Source organism: Hypomesus transpacificus, chromosome 15 (genome assembly GCF_021917145.1).
Source record: "Hypomesus transpacificus isolate Combined female chromosome 15, fHypTra1, whole genome shotgun sequence".
Classification (NCBI taxonomy): domain Eukaryota; kingdom Metazoa; phylum Chordata; class Actinopteri; order Osmeriformes; family Osmeridae; genus Hypomesus; species Hypomesus transpacificus.
In genome coordinates this window covers 9,657,183-9,677,695 of record NC_061074.1, presented here as the reverse complement: position 1 = coordinate 9,677,695, position 20,513 = coordinate 9,657,183, and the positions used below count along the sequence as shown (strand labels likewise).

Genomic DNA, 20,513 nt, shown 5'->3' with positions numbered 1-20,513 from the left:
AACCAGACACAACAAACCAGACACAACAGACCAGACACATCAGACCAGACAAAACAGACCAGACACATCAGACTAGACACATCAGACCAGACACAACAACCCAGACACAACAGACCAGACACAACAAACCAGACACAACAAACCAGACACAACAGACCAGAAACAACAGACCAGACACATCAGACCAGACACAACAAACCAGACACATCAGACCAGACACATCAGACCAGACACATCAGACCAGACACATCAGACCAGACACAACAGACCAGACACAACAGACCCCTGCAGCAGTGGTGAAGACTCACCCTGTTGTGGCCAGCACCTCTGGTCCTCTAGTCCTCTCTAAGTTACCGTGGTGACTGCAGACAGAGCTTTGAGCCTCCCTCATATCTGCTCTGCTCTTTAATGCAGAAACATCCCGACCAATGAAGAAGCTGAACCCCTTTGATGCCAGAACATTCTCACCAATGAGTGGTCTGCGAGGAGGGAGGGGGGAGGTTTTCACCAATGAGGGGCATGCAGGAGGCGAGGGGGCAAGGTCCGAAACCCAACCACATGCTAATCTAAGGAGGACTGGAGCAGGCCCAAGCAGAACACCGCTCCCGCCCTGTTCTCTGTACTCCTGTTGTGTAAAAGGTGCTTTTGTGACACGGGATACAGCGACCGCCAGGAGCTCTCCTTCGCTGTGGGGCTTGCCGGCAGCGAGGGCCGAGGGCAGCGGGTCATTCGATCCAGGAGGAATGCCTGCAGCTACCCAGCCTGCTGGCCTGTTACCCAGCCAGCGTGCTCTTAGTCTGGGCCGGGAGCCAGGCGGGCCGGGGTCTAGCGGAGGGCAACACTGCTCTCACCACACACACGCTGGGAACAAGCCACCGCAACACCTTGGGCCATCACCGGTGCTCCCGGTCCTCCCAGACTCCCACGTCTTGCAGGGAGGGCTCCATGGAGATGCTGTACTCCTCTAAATTGTTTATTCTTTTAAGTCAAATTATTTTAATCTGTTATCAGACTGGTATTGAACACCTGTGTGTTCCCCCATTAGCCCAGACCCTCTCACAAGAAAGAGACCAACAAGTACGTCCAAAACAAGGTATAGAATGTGGACCAACAATTGTTTCAAGAATATTTTGTTTGTGCCACAAACTTTGACAGATGTATGAGCAAGAGTCAAAATTCAAGGCTTGATGTTGTGACAAAGTACACTTGTGTGCATTCGCATGCATCTGTACATACTTTGTGAGTGTAGAGACTCAAAGATGTTTTAAAGTGTATGCTGGTATGACCAGGAAGCAGGTCACACAGGAAGTAGGTTTCCCCAAGAAGGAGGTTTCAACAGGAAACAGGTTTCCCCAAGAAGGAGGTTTCAACAGGAAACAGGTTTCTCCAGAAACAACGTCTCAACAAGAAACCATAAACTGGGTCTCAACTTACGCTAAACTAGTTACCAAGAACTGAAGCACAGAGCAGGGTCTTTGTATATCATTACCTTCTCCTTGAGGAACTTCCAGGGACAGCTTTAGTCTAAAGAGCACTGATAATCTCAACAGTTAGTAAACCTGAGATGTTGCTAAGGGAAACAGCTACTCTTTCTGATCCAGGGCCTTGCACTGTCACTGTGACTAACGCTCTACTCATGCATCCATAAAGACAAAACTCCCATGGATTGTGTCTGAAGGATAAGGAATAGGGTTAGTTAGGAATAGGGTTAGTTAGGAATAGGGTTAGTTAGGAATGGATTAGATTGGTTAGATCTAGCTGTAACAGGCAGCTTCGTCCAGGAACTAGCGAGCGGAGGAAACGCTTGGCTGGTCAAAGACCTTCACCCCCCCTCCTTCACCCCCCCCCCTTCAGCCCCCCAGAGATCCATGTCACCATGTCAACCAGAACCAAGCAGAAAGAAGGGAAACAAGAGAGGGAATCAGAGAGGAGAGAGGGAGAGGGAGGCCACCAGAGAATGAGAGAGGGAGAGAGAGAGGGAGAGAGAGGGAGAGGGGCAGAGATTTAGAGATAGATGATCCTCTCCCCTCTCTCCCTCCCTTCTCTCACTCTGTTCCTCTCAATGTATAGACTTCAACTTTCAACTTGATTTATCCTTACAAAGGTAATTAATGTGCAGCAGGGGTCAGAAACAGAACAACATTACACAACACAGGACACACCATGGAGACACGCCTTCCCCCAAACCCAATGACAGGGTCCGATTGGGACAGTAGCCTTCACAAACACACATGCACAATACACACTTACAAACACGCTCTTACACACATACACATAGAGGGGGGGAGTAAGTACATGGACATTCTCCCCGAGGCAAGTAGGGTGAAGTGCCTTGCCCAAGGACACAACGTAATTTGGCACAGCCAGGAATCGAACCAACAACCTTCTGATTAATAACCCGACTCCCTAACCGCTCAGCCATCTGACCACCCCCACACACACACAGAACACATGCACTCCTCTGTGTGTGTGTAAGTGTGTAGTGTGCTGTGTGTTAGTGAATGCATGTGTGCGTGTATATGTGTTTGTGTTTGCATGTGTGTGTGTGTCCATGTGTGACAAACAATTAACGGAAGCCCTATCTAATTTGTTACCTTGCTTAGTAATTGAACGTTCCCTCATCCAGCAGAGTGACTCTTCCCTGTGATCCTCCCTCCTCACTCCACCTGCCCCCCTGAGACCGCACCACACAGAGCCCTGCTTGTTCCCCTGCAGCATCTTATCCTCTGAAATCTAGATACCCGGGAATTAGCAACTAATGATTCTGGCATCAATATCTCAAGATGGATGTGGAGTCCTTCCCTGGAAAGCAGTCATTTCATCTTGGCATGCTCTCGTTTACCAATGTCCAAAAATTTCGGGTTTTTAAACGTTTGGAAATGTGTGTTTCTTCCTGGTGCTGTCTGTGTGTGTGTGTGTGTGTGTGTGGAAGGGGGGGTGAGTGGGGATGGGAGGGGTGTAGGGGTGTGAGGGGGGGGGCTGAGTGTGGATGGGGTGTAGGGGTGTGTGGGGGGGCTGAGTGGGGATGGGGGAGGGGGTGTGTGGGGGGGCTGAGTGGGGATGGGGGAGGGGGTGTAGGGGTGTGTGGGGGGGCTGGGTAACGAATCCCTCCTTGTGTGTTCATATGTGAAGCACCTGGTCAGCTGTGACTACTCTGGAGGCTTTTACTAACCCTAACCCTTTTACTCAACAGTCTGCTAGTCTTACAGGGACAGGGGGTGAGAGGGAGAGAGGACCAGAGACCCAGACTCCCCAGAGACACAGAGGGGTGCCTGTGTAGATTGATGCCCCAAGGTTTGACCCTTCCGGATGGGCTAGACTGGGGCTGGGCTGGGGGGTAGGTTTGGTTTTGGGGCTGAGTGTGAGGCAGGAGCAGAGGTAGGGGAGCAGGGGGGCAGGGGGGTAAACTAGGTCAACAGGACGAGGGGAGGGAGGTGGAATGGAAGGGGGGGGGAGTGGGAGGGGTTTTCATGGTCAGGTAAGCAGTGAGCCCAAGCAGATTTTATACCAGCCCCCCTCCCCCCAGGGGTAAGGTAGCAGGGGTTCTGCTCAGGTGTAGTCCTCCTAATGGACTCCATGGCCCTGTGAAGACTTAAATTCATCCAGGAACCATTAGAAAAGCCTTTAAAAGAAACTCCTAGAATTTGACTCACTCTCTGTCTCTATCTCTCTTTCGATCACGCTCTGTCTCTCTCACTCCCCCCTCTCCCTCTGTCTCTCTCTTCCTCTCTCTCTATTCTCTCCCTTTCTTTCTCTTTTTCTCTTTCACTACCCCTTTCTCCACCTCCCTCCCTCCCTCCCTCCCTCCCGAAGAGATAGGCTACTTTCAACATTTTCAAATTGAACGGATGAAAAAGCGAAAGGAGCTCGCCTGGCTAACTTTCGGTGGCCTTCTCTTTGCACCCACAGAAACCTGGTTTGAAATGTATCAACTGGGAACCATACCGTGTTACACAAGAGGGCAAGGTGTGGGTAAGGCTGCAGGGGTCAAGAGGGCAAGGAAGCAAGCAAGGTGAGAGGAGGTCAAACACAAGGTGAGGGAGGGATGGGAGAACCCCCCTCTTCCTCCCCTCAGTTCAACCAGTGGATCTAGTTTTTACTGAACTGCACTCATAAAGTTAGTCTACGCTACCAGCAACATTGCTACACGTTTAATTAACAGTCGCATGACAAAGCAACGCAAAACATGATTAGCTGTAGAACTGAAAGAATGTGACTCAAAATAATGACGAAAGTACTCTTCTCAGGACGCTACATGATCTTTCCTGCAAACCATGTAAACGAATTTCTTCAAAAACGTCCTTGCTTCAAAAAAGTTCTTCCCTATTTGTAATACAAATCTACACACAGAAACAATTCAAACATACATATCGTTGACGCTTGATTTTAGGATACTTTACATAGGATGGGTATAGTGACCAGGTGGAATAATCACAATAAAGTCACATTAGAATTGTATTTTATGTACAGGGCCGTAGGCCTGAAACGGTGATTACCAGTTATCACTGGACACGTCTGGTTCTTAAATCTGGTCCAAAGCGCCCTCGTGTGGGCACTTGTACACACAAGACTAAAGGCGCCTACAAAATTACGTTACAAGTTCTTGTGGCTTGTAACTGTATTATTGTGGAAATATGGTAATTGACATGTGGTAGGCTACCTGGTAAAAAACATACTATTCCTTAACTGACCTCAGAAATACTGTTAGAACTACACATTTCTGATCCACTTTCTATCTGCATGATTTGTACCATGATTTGTACGTCACCATGAGTCAAATACACATTTTCAGTTTAATGTGTAGTGTTCCTTCCTCCTCAGAAAGCACCTTCTTATCCCAGATCAATAAAATAAACAAAACAGAAACTAGATAACATGACGGGGTGAATATTTTATTTGATAGCCTCCTCCCCCCTCAATCCCAACTCTTCTCTTTATTCCACACCCTCATGAGTATTTCAGCCAATCATCTCTTTTCTCTCAGTCCGAGACAGACGGCAGCAAGGCTGATTAGACTACTGAGTCTGTCTGGTGGTGTAAGAGGGATCCTGATTGGCTAGTCAGTCATCATGTCCGCCCCATCTCCACCGGTGGCGTCTGATAGGCTGAGCTCTTCCAGCATCTCGGCCAATGAGATTCTCGGAGCACCTTCGTCATCCGTGTCGCTCTCCACGGCGATCTTGGACGGATCTACGGGAACAACAAGGTGATCACAGTTAGAGATGCCTTCATCTGCAACCTCAACAAGCTCCTGTGGTGTTCCCCCTGGTTCCACCCCCCCCCCCCCCCCCTGGTCCCACCTCTGAAGATGTTGACGTTCTTCCTGAGTGTCTCGTCATCCTCCAGGTCCTCCAGGAAGTCCTGGTACTGTCGCTCCTCGTCGCTGTCCCCAGCCTCGCGATCCCTCTGCATCTCCTGCAGCTTCCAGTTCCTGCGCCGGGCTCTCCTGCTGCGGTCATAGCTCTTCTTAATCAGCACCTGGCAGCACGCACGCACACACCATGTTACACACACACACACACACACCACGTCACAGCAGTGACTGGAACAGTGACGCAATGTTTGGGACTATCTTGTTGTTCTGATCAGTGACCTATGCTCTTCTGTAAAGCTCTCTCTTGGAAGTGGCTTTGGATGAAAGCGTCTGCTGGATGCATCAATGTAAATGACTGGAGCCTGATCATAACATCCAGTTTCTGATTGGGGTCAGTCTGTTCAGTATCGAACACAGCCACTAGAGAGAGCCAGAGGAACGTGCCGTTTTCTGCAAGACCGAAATGATGACGTAATCAACAAACAAAAAAATATGTTTTGTGTGACGAGTTCCTTATATGTGAAAAGCTTAGAAAGAAAAATCAAATGACCACCAAAAGGCTAACTACTGATGCACAAACCAGGTGCTTAGTGACCAGCGTAGCTACACAGCTGTAGCAGCTACACAAGCCGTCTACTGATAGAACATCCAGAATGTATTTAACAGACATTTTACTTTTTTGAACTGCGGTCAAATGCTCTAACCACTGAGCTCAAATAATCCCTGATGCTAATGATGATGGAGGAGTTCAAAGGTGATGATGATGATGGAGGAGGAGGGTCTTACCACGTCAGGTACATGGTGGGGGTTCATCTTGTTCATAAACTCATCGTTGACGTTAGAGTTGGCAAAGTCAAAGCTGAAGAGGATCAAAGTCACTTTTAACACTGAAGCCACAAACTCACTGTTTCTACCCTCCATCCCCCCTACCAGCCCAGACCTAACTGCCCCCCTACCTACCCAAGCACCAGGTCTCCGATGTTCAGCAGGTGTCCCAGGAAGGTGCGACAGTGGTACTGCTGACTGGTGTTCATCTCTGAGGTCTTCTGAACCCAGACCTCTGCCAGAGAGTGCTGCACTCACCAGGGGGAGTGGGGAGAGGAGAGGAAAAGAAGAGGAGAGGAAGAGGAAGAGGAAGAGGAGAGGGAGAGGAAGAGGAGAGGGAGAGGAAGAGGAAGAGGAAGAGGAGAGGGAGAGGAAGAGGAGAGGGGGAGGAGAGGAAGAGGAGAGGAAGAGGAGAGGAGAGGGGGAGGAAGAGGAGAGGGAGAGGAAGAGGAAGAGGAGAGGGGGAGGAGAGGAAGAGGAGAGGAAGAGGAGAGGGAGAGGAAGAGGAGAGGAAGAGGAGAGGGGGAGGAGAGGAAGAGGAGAGGGAGAGGAGAGGGAGAGGGAGAGGGAGAGGAAGAGGAGAGGAAGAGGAGAGGGAGAGGAAGAGGAGAGGGGGAGGAGAGGAAGAGGAGAGGGAGAGGAGAGGGAGAGGAAGAGGAGAGGAAGAGGAGAGGGAGAGGAGAGGGAGAGGAGAGGAAGAGGAGAGGGAGAGGGAGAGGGAGAGGGAGAGGAAGAGGAGAGGGAGAGGAAGAGGAGAGGAGAGGAGAGGGAGAGGAAGAGGAGAGGGGGAGGAGAGGAAGAGGAGAGGGAGAGGAGAGGAGAGGAAGAGGAGAGGGAGAGGAAGAGGAGAGGGAGAGGAGAGGAAGAGGAGAGGGAGAGGAAGAGGAGAGGGGGAGGAGAGGAAGAGGAGAGGAAGAGGAAGAGGAGAGGGGGAGGAAGAGGAGAGGGGGAGGAGAGGAAGAGGAGAGGGAGAGGAGAGGAAGAGGAAAGGAAGAGGAGAGGAAGAGGGAGAGGGGGAGGAGAGGAAGAGGAGAGGAAGAACAGAAGAGGAAAGACAAACCAGGATTGAGACGAGGGTTTAAGATATCTACAGATACCGAAGATATCTCTATAAAGCCAGACAATTGAACTACATTTAGTCATTTAGCAGACGATCTTATCCAGAGCGACTAGAGCAACTAGATAAATGATTGGAATCTAACAGCTTTTACATTTGCCGTAATGCAGGGTAGCCTCTCTCTCTCTCTTTCTCTCTTTCTCTCTCTGTATCTCTCTCTCTCTGTGTGTCTCTCTCTCTCTCTCTGTGTGTGTGTCTCTCTCTCTCTCTCTCTGTGTCTCTCTCTCTCTCTCTGTGTCTCTCTCTCTCTCTGTGTCTCTCTCTCTCTGTGTCTCTCTCTCTCTCTCTGTGTGTGTGTGTCTCTCTCTCTCTCTCTCTCTCTCTCTGTGTCTCTCTCTCTCTGTGTCTCTCTCTCTCTCTCTCTGTGTCTCTCTCTCTCTCTCTCTCTGTGTCTCTCTCTCTCTCTCTCTCTCTCTCTCTCTGTGTCTCTCTCTCACCTTGTTTGACCTCAGTCCAGCTCCGGCTCCGAGCTTCTGGTTCCTGATGATGTCGATATCCATGACAATGAACTCCTCCAGTTGCCGTCGGTTACAGAGGCTGTTGAAGGGGTAGCGCCAGTAGGTGCTGCCATCCACCTCAGCAACTAGAGAACACACACACACACCCACAGGACGTTAGATACGAGCACACACACACACACAGGACGTTAGATACGAGCACACACACACACACACACAGGACGTTAGATACGAGCACACACACACAGGACGTTAGATACGAGCACACACACACACAGGACGTTAGATACGAGCACACACACTCACACCCACCCCTCTGGTGGGGTTCTGTGGGTGAGGGTCAGAGTTTGCCCTGACAAGGAGGATGGGAGCAGTTCAGTTGCATTTCATCAACAGGTCCCTGGTTCATCTGTACATTGTTTGGATAAGGACATCTGCTAAATGAATACATTCTTATTATTTAACAGGCACTTCTATCCAAAGCGGCGAACCCTAAGCCATACCGTACAGGGGAGAGGCTGAGCCCTGGTCTGGCTGCGTGTCACAACAGGATGTTCACAATCACCTGAAGTATGCATCTAGCCTCATCTCTCACAGCCCATATGAATTAGTGCTCACTCAACGGGCCTGTGTGTGTGTGTTTTTCTGCATGTGTGTGTGTGCGTATCAGATAGAGGGCTGGGGAGTGTGTGTTCCTGCATGCCTGTGTGTGTGTGTGTGTGTGTGTGTGTGTGAGGGCTGGAGAGAGAGCATCTGCTCTCCAGACACAGTGAGCTGTTTGGGTGCAGATCGGTCCAGAAGTCTGGAACCCAGAGGAACGTTCATCACAACATTCCAGAACATTCCTGTCAAGCATTTAACATGAAGCAGATGAAGGTGACACATCAGATGCAGCGACACACACCACACACACACACATATACACACACACCACCACGGACACGTAGCAGCAAGACATAGTGCTCATGGTCTATAATCTCATGTCAATCATCTATTGTTTCTAAGAACTTGACTGAGGGCAGTTAATATGAAGTGTGTGTAACTTACTCTGCAGGGTGTTGGGATCGATGAGGTGGATGGAGCTAGTGACGCGTACACACACACACACCTGGCCCATGTTGCCCAGACTCTGCGCCAGGCGAGGAGAGAGACACACCACGTTGTCCTGGGAGACGACACGTGCACGGGGGGGAGGGGGGGGGAGAAAGAAGTGTTAGACCACCTACCCCATCGCTGCCCTCCCTCCCCCTCCCCAGGACGACCCAGGCTGCTGTACAGGACTGAGGCTCTAAAACCCCACACCCCAAACAGCCACCATAACATCCACAAGTAAATAGATTACTGGTTCAAACTGGCTACATCTGGGTTGCTAAGGGCACAATGGCCATTCACCAGTCAGTAGGCATTGTTTGCCACTATTAAGCAAGTATTCCCCCCCCCCCAACCGTGACTCTACAATGCTACTACTGTCCACAGTGGGGTTAGTGTGAAGACTAGCTCGTTATCTCCACAGCCAACCAAACAAGGTCAAGCAGTCCTGGGCCAGAACATAGTCAGTTTATCGTCCCAGAGTTGACATCACAGTGTAATCCTTTAGCTGACCTTCATACTGAACAAACAGCCCAGCAGGAGAAGGGCACAGTTGGAAGTTGGGATAGATGTAGTTCTGTGATAGTAGGGATTTGTTACTAAACAGGGAAGCAGAAATCAGTCGGTTTTGACAGTAGCAATTCACCTAAAGTAAATACCAGAATGACTCCTTTTTATGTTCATGTGTTCATATGTTATGTAATAGAACAGGAGTCCTGTTACCCCTGTTCACAATCACAAACACCCCGCAGGTCTGAATCAATCTTCCTCTGACACACACACACTCACACACACCTCCCACCCCATCTTCCAGACCCCCTAAACACACACACACCCCAAACAGATGGGTCAGTGATTTTCATCTGACATGATTCCTGTGTGGCTGGCTCTTGCTGGGGTGTAGTGATAAGACAGAGCTGGTGCTGCTTCCCTGTGTTCAGGCAGAGCACAGGACACCCAGCTGAGCACTGAGGAAACCACTGGGGTCACCCACTGGGTTTAAGAAATGGGCTTACTTTACACTGTGCCCAAGACGCTTGGGGGCTGGGAGGGGGGCAGGCAGGGAGGCTGGGGGGGGCAGGGAGGCTGGGGGCTGGGAGGGGGGGGGGCAGGGAGGCTGGGGGCTGGGAGGGGGGGGGGGGGGGGGGCAGGGAGGCTGAGAGGGAGGGGGGGCAGGGAGGCTGAGAGGGGGGGGGCAGGGAAGCTGGGTGGGGGTACCTTGCAGACAGGAACGATCTCCATGGAGAAGGTGCTTTTGTAGTTGTAGGTGTTGGAGTGGATGTCATGGGAGATGAGACGCTGGGAAGTTTTTGACCTTCATCATAGAGGAGGGAGGGAGAGAGAGATGGTGGGGGAGCAGAGATAGAGGAGGGAGGGAGAGAGAGATGGTGGGGGAGCAGAGATAGAGGAGGGAGGGAGAGAGAGATGGTGGGGGAGCAGAGATAGAGGAGGGAGGGAGAGAGAGATGGTGGGGGAGCAGAGATAGAGGAGGGAGGGAGAGAGAGATGGTGGGGGAGTAGAGATAGAGGAGGGAGAGAGAGATGGTGGGGGAGTAGAGATAGAGGAGGGAGGGAGAGAGAGATGGTGGGGGAGCAGAGATAGAGGAGGGAGGGAGAGAGAGATGGTGGGGGAGCAGAGATAGAGGAGGGAGAGAGAGATGGTGGGGGAGTAGAGATAGAGGAGGGAGGGAGGGAGAGATGGTGGGGAAGTAGAGATAGAGGAGGGAGGGAGAGAGAGATGGTGGGGGAGCAGAGATAGAGGAGGGAGGGAGAGAGAGATGGTGGGGGAGCAGAGATAGAGGAGGGAGAGAGAGATGGTGGGGGAGTAGAGATAGAGGAGGGAGGGAGGGAGAGATGGTGGGGAAGTAGAGATAGAGGAGGGAGGGAGAGAGAGATGGTGGGGGAGCAGAGATAGAGGAGGGAGGGAGAGAGAGATGGTGGGGGAGCAGAGATAGAGGAGGGAGGGAGAGAGAGATGGTGGGGGAGCAGAGATAGAGGAGGGAGAGAGAGATGGTGGGGGAGTAGAGATAGAGGAGGGAGGGAGGGAGAGATGGTGGGGGAGTAGAGATAGAGGAGGGAGGGAGAGAGAGATGGTGGGGGAGTAGAGATAGAGGAGGGAGGGAGAGAGAGATGGTGGGGGAGTAGAGATAGAGGAGGGAGGGAGAGAGAGATGGTGGGGGAGTAGAGATAGAGAAGGGAGGGAGAGAGAGATGGTGGGGGAGCAGAGATAGAGGAGGGAGGGAGAGAGAGATGGTGGGGGAGCAGAGATAGAGGAGGGAGGGAGAGAGAGATGGTGGGGGAGCAGAGATAGAGGAGGGAGGGAGAGAGAGATGGTGGGGGAGCAGAGATAGAGGAGGGAGAGAGAGATGGTGGGGGAGTAGAGATAGAGGAGGGAGGGAGGGAGAGATGGTGGGGGAGTAGAGATAGAGGAGGGAGGGAGAGATGGTGGGGGAGCAGAGATAGAGGAGGGAGGGAGGGAGAGATGGTGGGGGAGTAGAGATAGAGGAGGGAGAGAGAGATGGTGGGGGAGTAGAGATAGAGAAGGGAGGGAGAGATGGTGGGGGAGCAGAGATAGAGGAGGGAGGGAGGGAGAGATGGTGGGGGAGTAGAGATAGAGGAGGGAGGGAGGGAGAGATGGTGGGGGAGTAGAGATAGAGAAGGGAGGGAGGGAGAGATGGTGGGGGAGTAGAGATAGAGGAGGGAGGGAGGGAGAGATGGTGGGGGAGTAGAGATAGAGGAGGGAGGGAGGGAGAGATGGTGGGGGAGTAGAGATAGAGAAGGGAGGGAGGGAGAGATGGTGGGGGAGCAGAGATAGAGAAGGGAGGGAGAGATGGTGGGGGAGTAGAGATAGAGGAGGGAGAGAGAGATGGTGGGGGAGCAGAGATAGAGGAGGGAGGGAGAGAGAGATGGTGGGGGAGCAGAGATAGAGGAGGGAGGGAGAGAGAGATGGTGGGGGAGCAGAGATAGAGGAGGGAGGGAGAGAGAGATGGTGGGGGAGTAGAGATAGAGGAGGGAGAGAGAGATGGTGGGGGAGTAGAGATAGAGGAGGGAGGGAGAGAGAGATGGTGGGGGAGCAGAGATAGAGGAGGGAGGGAGAGAGAGATGGTGGGGGAGCAGAGATAGAGGAGGGAGAGAGAGATGGTGGGGGAGTAGAGATAGAGGAGGGAGGGAGGGAGAGATGGTGGGGAAGTAGAGATAGAGGAGGGAGGGAGAGAGAGATGGTGGGGGAGCAGAGATAGAGGAGGGAGGGAGAGAGAGATGGTGGGGGAGCAGAGATAGAGGAGGGAGAGAGAGATGGTGGGGGAGTAGAGATAGAGGAGGGAGGGAGGGAGAGATGGTGGGGAAGTAGAGATAGAGGAGGGAGGGAGAGAGAGATGGTGGGGGAGCAGAGATAGAGGAGGGAGGGAGAGAGAGATGGTGGGGGAGCAGAGATAGAGGAGGGAGGGAGAGAGAGATGGTGGGGGAGCAGAGATAGAGGAGGGAGAGAGAGATGGTGGGGGGGAGTAGAGATAGAGGAGGGAGGGAGGGAGAGATGGTGGGGGAGTAGAGATAGAGGAGGGAGGGAGAGAGAGATGGTGGGGGAGTAGAGATAGAGGAGGGAGGGAGAGAGAGATGGTGGGGGAGTAGAGATAGAGGAGGGAGGGAGAGAGAGATGGTGGGGGAGTAGAGATAGAGAAGGGAGGGAGAGAGAGATGGTGGGGGAGCAGAGATAGAGGAGGGAGGGAGAGAGAGATGGTGGGGGAGCAGAGATAGAGGAGGGAGGGAGAGAGAGATGGTGGGGGAGCAGAGATAGAGGAGGGAGGGAGAGAGAGATGGTGGGGGAGCAGAGATAGAGGAGGGAGAGAGAGATGGTGGGGGAGTAGAGATAGAGGAGGGAGGGAGGGAGAGATGGTGGGGGAGTAGAGATAGAGGAGGGAGGGAGAGATGGTGGGGGAGCAGAGATAGAGGAGGGAGGGAGGGAGAGATGGTGGGGGAGTAGAGATAGAGGAGGGAGAGAGAGATGGTGGGGGAGTAGAGATAGAGAAGGGAGGGAGAGATGGTGGGGGAGCAGAGATAGAGGAGGGAGGGAGGGAGAGATGGTGGGGGAGTAGAGATAGAGGAGGGAGGGAGGGAGAGATGGTGGGGGAGTAGAGATAGAGAAGGGAGGGAGGGAGAGATGGTGGGGGAGTAGAGATAGAGGAGGGAGGGAGGGAGAGATGGTGGGGGAGTAGAGATAGAGGAGGGAGGGAGGGAGAGATGGTGGGGGAGTAGAGATAGAGAAGGGAGGGAGGGAGAGATGGTGGGGGAGCAGAGATAGAGAAGGGAGGGAGAGATGGTGGGGGAGTAGAGATAGAGGAGGGAGGGAGAGATGGTGGGGGAGTAGAGATAGAGGAGGGAGGGAGAGATGGTGGGGGAGTAGAGATAGAGGAGGGAGGGAGAGATGGTGGGGGAGTAGAGATAGAGGAGGGAGGGAGAGAGAGATGGTGGGGGAGTAGAGATAGAGAAGGGAGGGAGAGATGGTGGGGGAGTAGAGATAGAGGAGGGAGGGAGGGAGAGATGGTGGGGGAGTAGAGATAGAGGAGGGAGGGAGGGAGAGATGGTGGGGGAGTAGAGATAGAGAAGGGAGGGAGAGATGGTGGGGGAGTAGAGATAGAGGAGGGAGGGAGAGATGGTGGGGGAGTAGAGATAGAGGAGGGAGGGAGAGATGGTGGGGGAGTAGAGATAGAGGAGGGAGGGAGAGATGGTGGGGGGAGTAGAGATAGAGGAGGGAGGGAGAGAGAGATGGTGGGGGAGTAGAGATAGAGAAGGGAGGGAGAGATGGTGGGGGAGTAGAGATAGAGGAGGGAGGGAGAGAGAGATGGTGGGGGAGTAGAGATAGAGAGATAGGGAGGGAGGGAGGGAGAGATGGTGGGGGAGTAGAGATAGAGGAGGGAGGGAGAGATGGTGGGGGAGTAGAGATAGAGAAGGGAGGGAGAGATGGTGGGGGAGTAGAGATAGAGGAGGGAGGGAGAGAGAGATAGAGGAGGGAGGGAGAGAGAGTAGAGATAGAGGGAGGGAGAGAGATAGAGGAGGGAGGGAGAGAGAGGTAGAGATAGAGAAGGGAGGGAGAGATGGTGGGGGAGTAGAGATAGAGGAGATAGAGAAGGGAGGGAGAGATGGTGGGGGAGTAGAGATAGAGGAGGGAGGGAGAGATGGTGGGGGAGTAGAGATAGAGGAGGGAGGGAGGGAGATGGTGGGGGAGTAGAGATAGAGGAGGGGAGGGAGAGATGGTGGGGGAGTAGAGATAGAGGAGGGAGGGAGAGATGGTGGGGGAGTAGAGATAGAGGAGGGAGGGAGAGAGAGATGGTGGGGGAGTAGAGATAGAGAGGGAGGGAGAGATGGTGGGGGAGTAGAGATAGAGGAGGGAGGGAGGGAGAGATGGTGGGGGAGTAGAGATAGAGAAGGGAGGGAGAGATGGTGGGGGAGTAGAGATAGAGGAGGGAGGGAGAGATGGTGGGGGAGTAGAGATAGAGGAGGGAGGGAGAGATGGTGGGGGAGTAGAGATAGAGGAGGGAGGGAGAGAGAGATGGTGGGGGAGTAGAGATAGAGGAGGGAGGGAGAGAGAGATGGTGGGGGAGCAGAGATAGAGGAGGGAGGGAGGGAGAGATGGTGGGGGAGTAGAGATAGAGAAGGGAGGGAGAGATGGTGGGGGAGTAGAGATAGAGGAGGGAGGGAGAGATGGTGGGGGAGTAGAGATAGAGAAGGGAGGGAGAGATGGTGGGGGAGTAGAGATAGAGGAGGGAGGGAGAGATGGTGGGGGAGTAGAGATAGAGGAGGGAGGGAGAGATGGTGGGGGAGTAGAGATAGAGGAGGGAGGGAGAGAGAGATGGTGGGGGAGTAGAGATAGAGGAGGGAGGGAGGGAGAGATGGTGGGGGAGTAGAGATAGAGGAGGGAGGGAGAGAGAGATGGTGGGGGAGTAGAGATAGAGGAGGGAGGGAGAGAGAGATGGTGGGGGAGTAGAGATAGAGGAGGGAGGGAGAGAGAGATGGTGGGGGAGCAGAGATAGAGGAGGGAGGGAGGGAGAGATGGTGGGGGAGTAGAGATAGAGGAGGGAGGGAGAGATGGTGGGGGAGTAGAGATAGAGGAGGGAGGGAGAGAGAGATGGTGGGGGAGTAGAGATAGAGGAGGGAGGGAGAGAGAGATGGTGGGGGAGCAGAGATAGAGGAGGGAGGGAGGGAGAGATGGTGGGGGAGCAGAGATAGAGGAGGGAGGGAGGGAGAGATGGTGGGGAAGCAGAGATAGAGGAGGGAGGGAGAGATGGTGGGGGAGCAGAGATAGAGGAGGGAGGGAGGGAGAGATGGTGGGGAAGCAGAGATAGAGAAGGGAGGGAGAGATGGTGGGGGAGGAGAGATAGAGAAGGGAGGGAGAGATGGTGGGGGAGCAGAGATAGAGGAGGGAGGGAGGGAGAGATGGTGGGGGAGCAGAGATAGAGAAGGGAGGGAGAGATGGTGGGGGAGCAGAGATAGAGAAGGGAGGGAGAGATGGTGGGGAAGCAGAGATAGAGGAGGGAGGGAGGGAGAGATGGTGGGGGAGCAGAGATAGAGGAGGGATGAGGAGAGATAAAGGTGGGGAGATAAGAGAGGTGAAAGACAAAGACAGAAAGAAGGAAGGATAATGGCGGTGAGAGAAAGAGAGAGGATTACAATGTTAAGCATCTCAAAGCTTCTAAACTGAATCTCAAGTATCTGTGCTTTACACAAGGTGCTAGCCAGCTGCAGCCAGGTCAGCTGCAGCCAGGCCAGCTGCAGCCAGGTCAGCTGCAGCCAGCTGCAGGATCCAGAGAGACGCAGGGAAGATGAGCAGCACATGATCCCTGCAGCACGTGGCTAGTGTGGTCTCTCTAACACGTGTGGCTAGTGTGGTCTCGCTAACACGTGTGGCTAGTGTGGTCTCGCTAACACGTGTTTCAGTATCATGTCAACATACATGTTGATCACAGGCTCAACACACATCAAACTAACAACTCAACTAATAGGATCCTGGTTCAAATCCCTGTCCATACGTCTGCTAAATGAACTCATTATTAAGTTGGCAGGAAGCTGATCAAACGAATCCTGGAGGATGCTGGGAAAGTGTAGAGTAGAGGATGCTGGGAGGGTGAAGAGTAGAGGATGCTGGGAAGGTGAAGAGTAGAGGATGCTGGGAAGGTGAAGAGTAGAGGATGCTGGGACACACCTGCATGGTACTGTACACTGGAGGAAGTCCACCATCTTCTGAGCATGCTGCTTGGTGCCATAGTAGAAGTCTATCCCATCTGAGAGAGGGAGGAGGGGAGAAGAAGAGAGGGAGGGTGGGGAGAGGGGAAGGGGAGAGAGGGAGGGGAGTGGGGTAAGAGTGGAGAGGGAGGAGAAGAAGGGAGGAGAGATGAGAGCAGGAAAAGGAGGGAGGAAAGTAGGAAGAAAGAAAATCTAAATCATCTGTCATGTACGCTCCACAACACGTGGTCTCCTCACCCACACCAGAGGGGCATGCGGACGCCACATGTTGGAGCCTCCTCAAGGCTTTGAACTCGGAGCCGGAGAGATCATTTATAGCCCAGCGTCAGAAGTCAAGCTCTTAGACTAAACCCTCTCCAGTCCAGCACTCACCCAACACAGTATGGGTGTGTGCATATAACAGAGTGTGTGTGCGTGTGTATTTGACTTGAGTCAGGAGGCGTTGTTGTAATGCTGAACAGAATGTTGATCTCAGCATCAACTCTGTCAGTCTTTTGGGGTCTCTGTGTGTCTCTCTCTCTGTGTGTCTCTCTCTCTCTGTGTCTCTCTCTCTCTGTGTCTTTCTCCCTCTCCCTCTCCCTCTCCCTCTCCCTCTGTGTCCGTATCTCTGCTGGGAACATCAACTCCACAGACGCTCTATACACACTATTTCTACGTCGCAATGGATAAAAGGCGCAGAGGTAAGGCTAGCTACCCCCTTGAGCGTGCGAGCACCTCCACACTGCTGAGTGAGGCAACTGTGAAGGTGTGGAGGCGAGGCACAGGCTAGGCGAGGCACAGGCTAACCGTGGGTCTCCTTGATGTTCAGGGCGTTCTGGTGCAGCTTGTGTTTGAGGATCAGCTGCTCCAGGTAGTAAAAGGTCTTCTTGTGACTCGTCTGGGAGAAAAGACAAGTAATACCAGTGTGATTAAACTCTGCTTTCAGCCTTAAAGTGTGATTAAACTCTGCTTTCAGCCTTAGTGATTAAACTCTCATTTCAGGCTTTAAGTGTGATTAAACTGACTCCCTTCAGTGCTAAACCACCAACATCGGAACCTGAATATTAAAAGTATCTGGTCAAATAAATGACCAGCAAAAAACAGCTGTTGAACTAAACTCAATGCAATTACAGCCTCATCCCTCCCCTTCAGTCTTTGTGAAAAGTGCTTCCAGGTGAAAACTTTGAGAAGTACAAGGAAAAGAAGGAGGAGGAAGAGTAAAAGAAGGATAAGAAGGAGAAAGAGGAGAACAAGCAGCTTGCTCTGAACCCTGCAGTACCTTTTGTCTGACTTGCACCACGGAATTCCAGAAATCCTTGGCTTCTATGCGATGACAGTCGTCACACATCTGAGACTGGATGACAAACTCCACCACAAACACCTGCTGCAGGATGGCTCCGTTCATCACCTGAGGGTTAGGGTACACACCACACACCATCTGATACCCCTGACCAGTAACTACACCTGGGGGTGTTTCAGATCTAGTAACTTAATAATATGACCCAACAGGAAGTGGTCACAGGCACCGCCCCAATCAGTCTTGTAGTTACTCTATGCTGGGGTGTGTGTGTAGCAGGCTAAATGGAAATCCCCCTGCCCCCTACACACACACACACACACACACACACACACACACACACACACACACACACACACACACACACACACAGAGCCTTTCTGTGCCTCAGACAAAAGGCTGGGCTGTCAGACGCTCTCTGGTTGTCAGTAAAGGTCAGTGTGCTGAGAGGACAGCTGTGGACACACCTTCCTCTGCTGTATCCTGATCCAGAGACATCAGCTCCTCACAACTTTAGACTCGAGTACACGGCTAGCAAGTTAGCTCCTCATTGTTTAAGTCCCTAGACCTAGTACACACTGTTTGCTAGCTAGCTCCTCATAGCTTTAGACCTAGTACACACTGTTTGCTAGCTAGCTCCTCATAGCTTTAGACCTAGTACACACTGTTTGCTAGCTAGCTCCTCATAGCTTTAGACCTAGTACACACTGTTTGCTAGCTAGCTCCTCATAGCTTTAGACCTAGTACACACTGTTTGCTAGCTAGCTCCTCATAGCTTTAGACCTAGTACACACTGTTTGCTAGCTAGCTCCTCATAGCTTTAGACCTAGTACACACTGTTTGCTAGCTAGCTCCTCATAGCTTTAGACCTAGTACACACTGTTTGCTAGCTAGCTCCTCATAGCTTTAGACCTAGTACACACTGTTTGCTAGCTAGCTCCTCATAGCTTTAGACCTAGTACACACACTACATTGCTAGGTCTAGTACACAGCTGAATTTCTACAATGTTCCTTTCCCACACCCCTCAGATTTCATGTTGTCAATCGTTGCATGTTCAGGTTTTTGCTATTGTTTCTGAATCTTCACTGATTTATTAGTGAGGTATTCCTGAGAAGACTCAAACCCTTCACTTGTCATGTGTGCAGGGTACAGTAGTGTTGTATTGATCCCTGGGGGGGAGGGGGGGTTACACAAAGATGATGATTAACAAAGCCCTGCTCCAGTTTCTAATCTGAGATCATCCCTTTTGTACCACTTGGTATAAATATCACTGTCCCACGCATCTGTAATCTCACCTCTTTCTGGATGGTCACCTTCAGCTTGATTCTTTTGGAATGGGGCTCCGTCCACAGGAAGCCAGCGTCAATCAGACGCACCTGGGATCGAGAGGTCAAACACTGGGTCAACGACTTTGGCCCTGCTCAACCTCATACTGCTATGCATGTCACGATAGATGAGTGTTAAAATAATAAAAGGTCAAAATAATCTCTCTCCTTGACTCAGACAGGTGGACAGATGCTGTCATTAACTGAACTGTACAATGCAAAAAAAACACTGGGTGGGTGGTCTAAACACAGAGATATGTCTGTTCTGATACAGGACAGCTTACACTGGTCACAGAAGACATGAGAAAGGATGGAGAGATGGACACACAGACATACTTTGGTCATGGAGCCCTTGAGCTTCTTCAGACAGAGGCTCAGCAGTTCCCTGGACTCCAGAGCGCAGGATATCCAGGAGGCTGGTGGCTGCAGGTACCTACAGAACAGAGACACCTTACATGTTTATCCATTCAGCAAAAATCTGAAAGTTAATTCTAAATCAAGGATCAGAAGTGCAGAGTTCTAACAGTATGTTGATACTCAAGAGAACATCTTAGCTACCAGACACAGTGTACAGTAACATCTCAGCTACCAGACATGGTGCAACAATATACTATGACACATCAATAACATTGCAACTACACAATTACATAGTACAGTGCAACAATAACAGCATTGCATGTCTGCTAAATGAGTTAAATGTACCTGGGGTGTTTATTTAAAGACTACGGCTCGCTGCTCACCTCTCACACTGCTTGCAGAAGTGAACAGAGACCTGTTTGGGGATGCCCTCTGAGATGTCCACCTGGGTCCTGAGACAGGACACGCACATGTTGGCTGGGTTGGGGGGGATGGGGACACCGCAGGTACAGCACAGGCTGGCACCGTGGGAGAGCACAGAGCAAAACGATTAATACTGGCTTTTAAACACCTGGAAACGGGGGCGTGGTTACCAAAGCCGTCCATCAATATGGGTGTTCGACTTCATGCAGGGCCGACGGCGCCGAAAGACGGCTGCAGCTGGCTGACTTCAAGCAGTGCATAAAGTCGAACACACCTAATGAAAGTAACATGTCCTGCTTAAAACTGACGCGGGACTTCAAAAATGTGCGCGTTCACGCACATACTCACATGTTTCCTTGGCTGCTCGTGGTTGGAGCTTGAATGTACTCCATCCTGGATGGACGAAAGGACTGTTCAAATCTATAAAACAAAAGTCCGGACAAGTGTGACAAGAGTCACAACAACAATCAGCCTGTAACTACTCTTAATAACGTAGAAAAGTCAGGTTATCGTCATGCTGTCCACATCGGCAACTTTTGTTTGCCAGTTGCTAACGGTACAACAATAACATAGATCACTGTACTTATATAATGTAGATGTCTCTTTAAAAAAGCTAAGTTTTTAAGTGAATCTGACGATGGGTCAAGCTAACACTAGCTACTCCACCCGCAGAAAGGTAAAGTAAATAGCTGACGACGTTAGCCAGCATGCTAACGACTAGCTACCGCTACATTCGGTCGCATTTCATTTTACATATCATACATATAATGTAATACAGTCACAGAGCTAACAAAGCTTTCTGTATCGTTTTATAACTCATCGGATGAATGCCAAACAATACTTACTGTAGAAACAAAAATAATTCAGTCCATCCGCACGTTATGCGACTCCACGTTTCTGTACCAGGGAGCAGAAGGAGCAGCTTGATGACGTCAGGCAATGATCTGTCAAAATAGGCGTGTTCGACTTCATGCAGCACCCGCGTCGCCGACAGTCGGCTGCAGCCGCAACCAATAAACTTTGTCCCTACAAAACAAATTAATGCCGTAAAAAGTTTAAATATTCAAACAGATTTTTTGCTATAATGCTTATT

General features: G+C 51.6%; 1 protein-coding gene across 2 annotated transcripts; it reads right to left on the bottom strand.

Moving 5' to 3' along the window:
• Positions 1-4,871: 4,871 nt before the first annotated feature.
• On the bottom strand, positions 4,872-20,371 carry nmd3 (NMD3 ribosome export adaptor). 2 transcript variants are annotated; one of them, XM_047035617.1, is made up of 15 exons: positions 20,266-20,371; positions 19,769-19,840; positions 19,381-19,515; positions 18,977-19,073; positions 18,611-18,691; positions 17,297-17,425; positions 16,825-16,915; positions 15,998-16,076; positions 10,022-10,118; positions 8,762-8,879; positions 7,694-7,839; positions 6,275-6,387; positions 6,101-6,173; positions 5,301-5,478; positions 4,872-5,190 (listed from the first exon to the last, which is right to left on the bottom strand). In XM_047035617.1, the coding sequence occupies exons 2-15, from the start codon at positions 19,810-19,812 to the stop codon at positions 5,057-5,059; spliced, it is 1,515 nt and encodes a 504-aa protein (XP_046891573.1). In that variant the 5' UTR covers positions 19,813-19,840; positions 20,266-20,371; the 3' UTR covers positions 4,872-5,056. The 2 variants fall into 2 exon arrangements, with proteins under 2 accessions (XP_046891573.1, XP_046891574.1); XM_047035618.1 differs by having other exon boundaries at positions 19,769-19,813; positions 20,266-20,350.
• Positions 20,372-20,513: the final 142 nt, after the last annotated feature.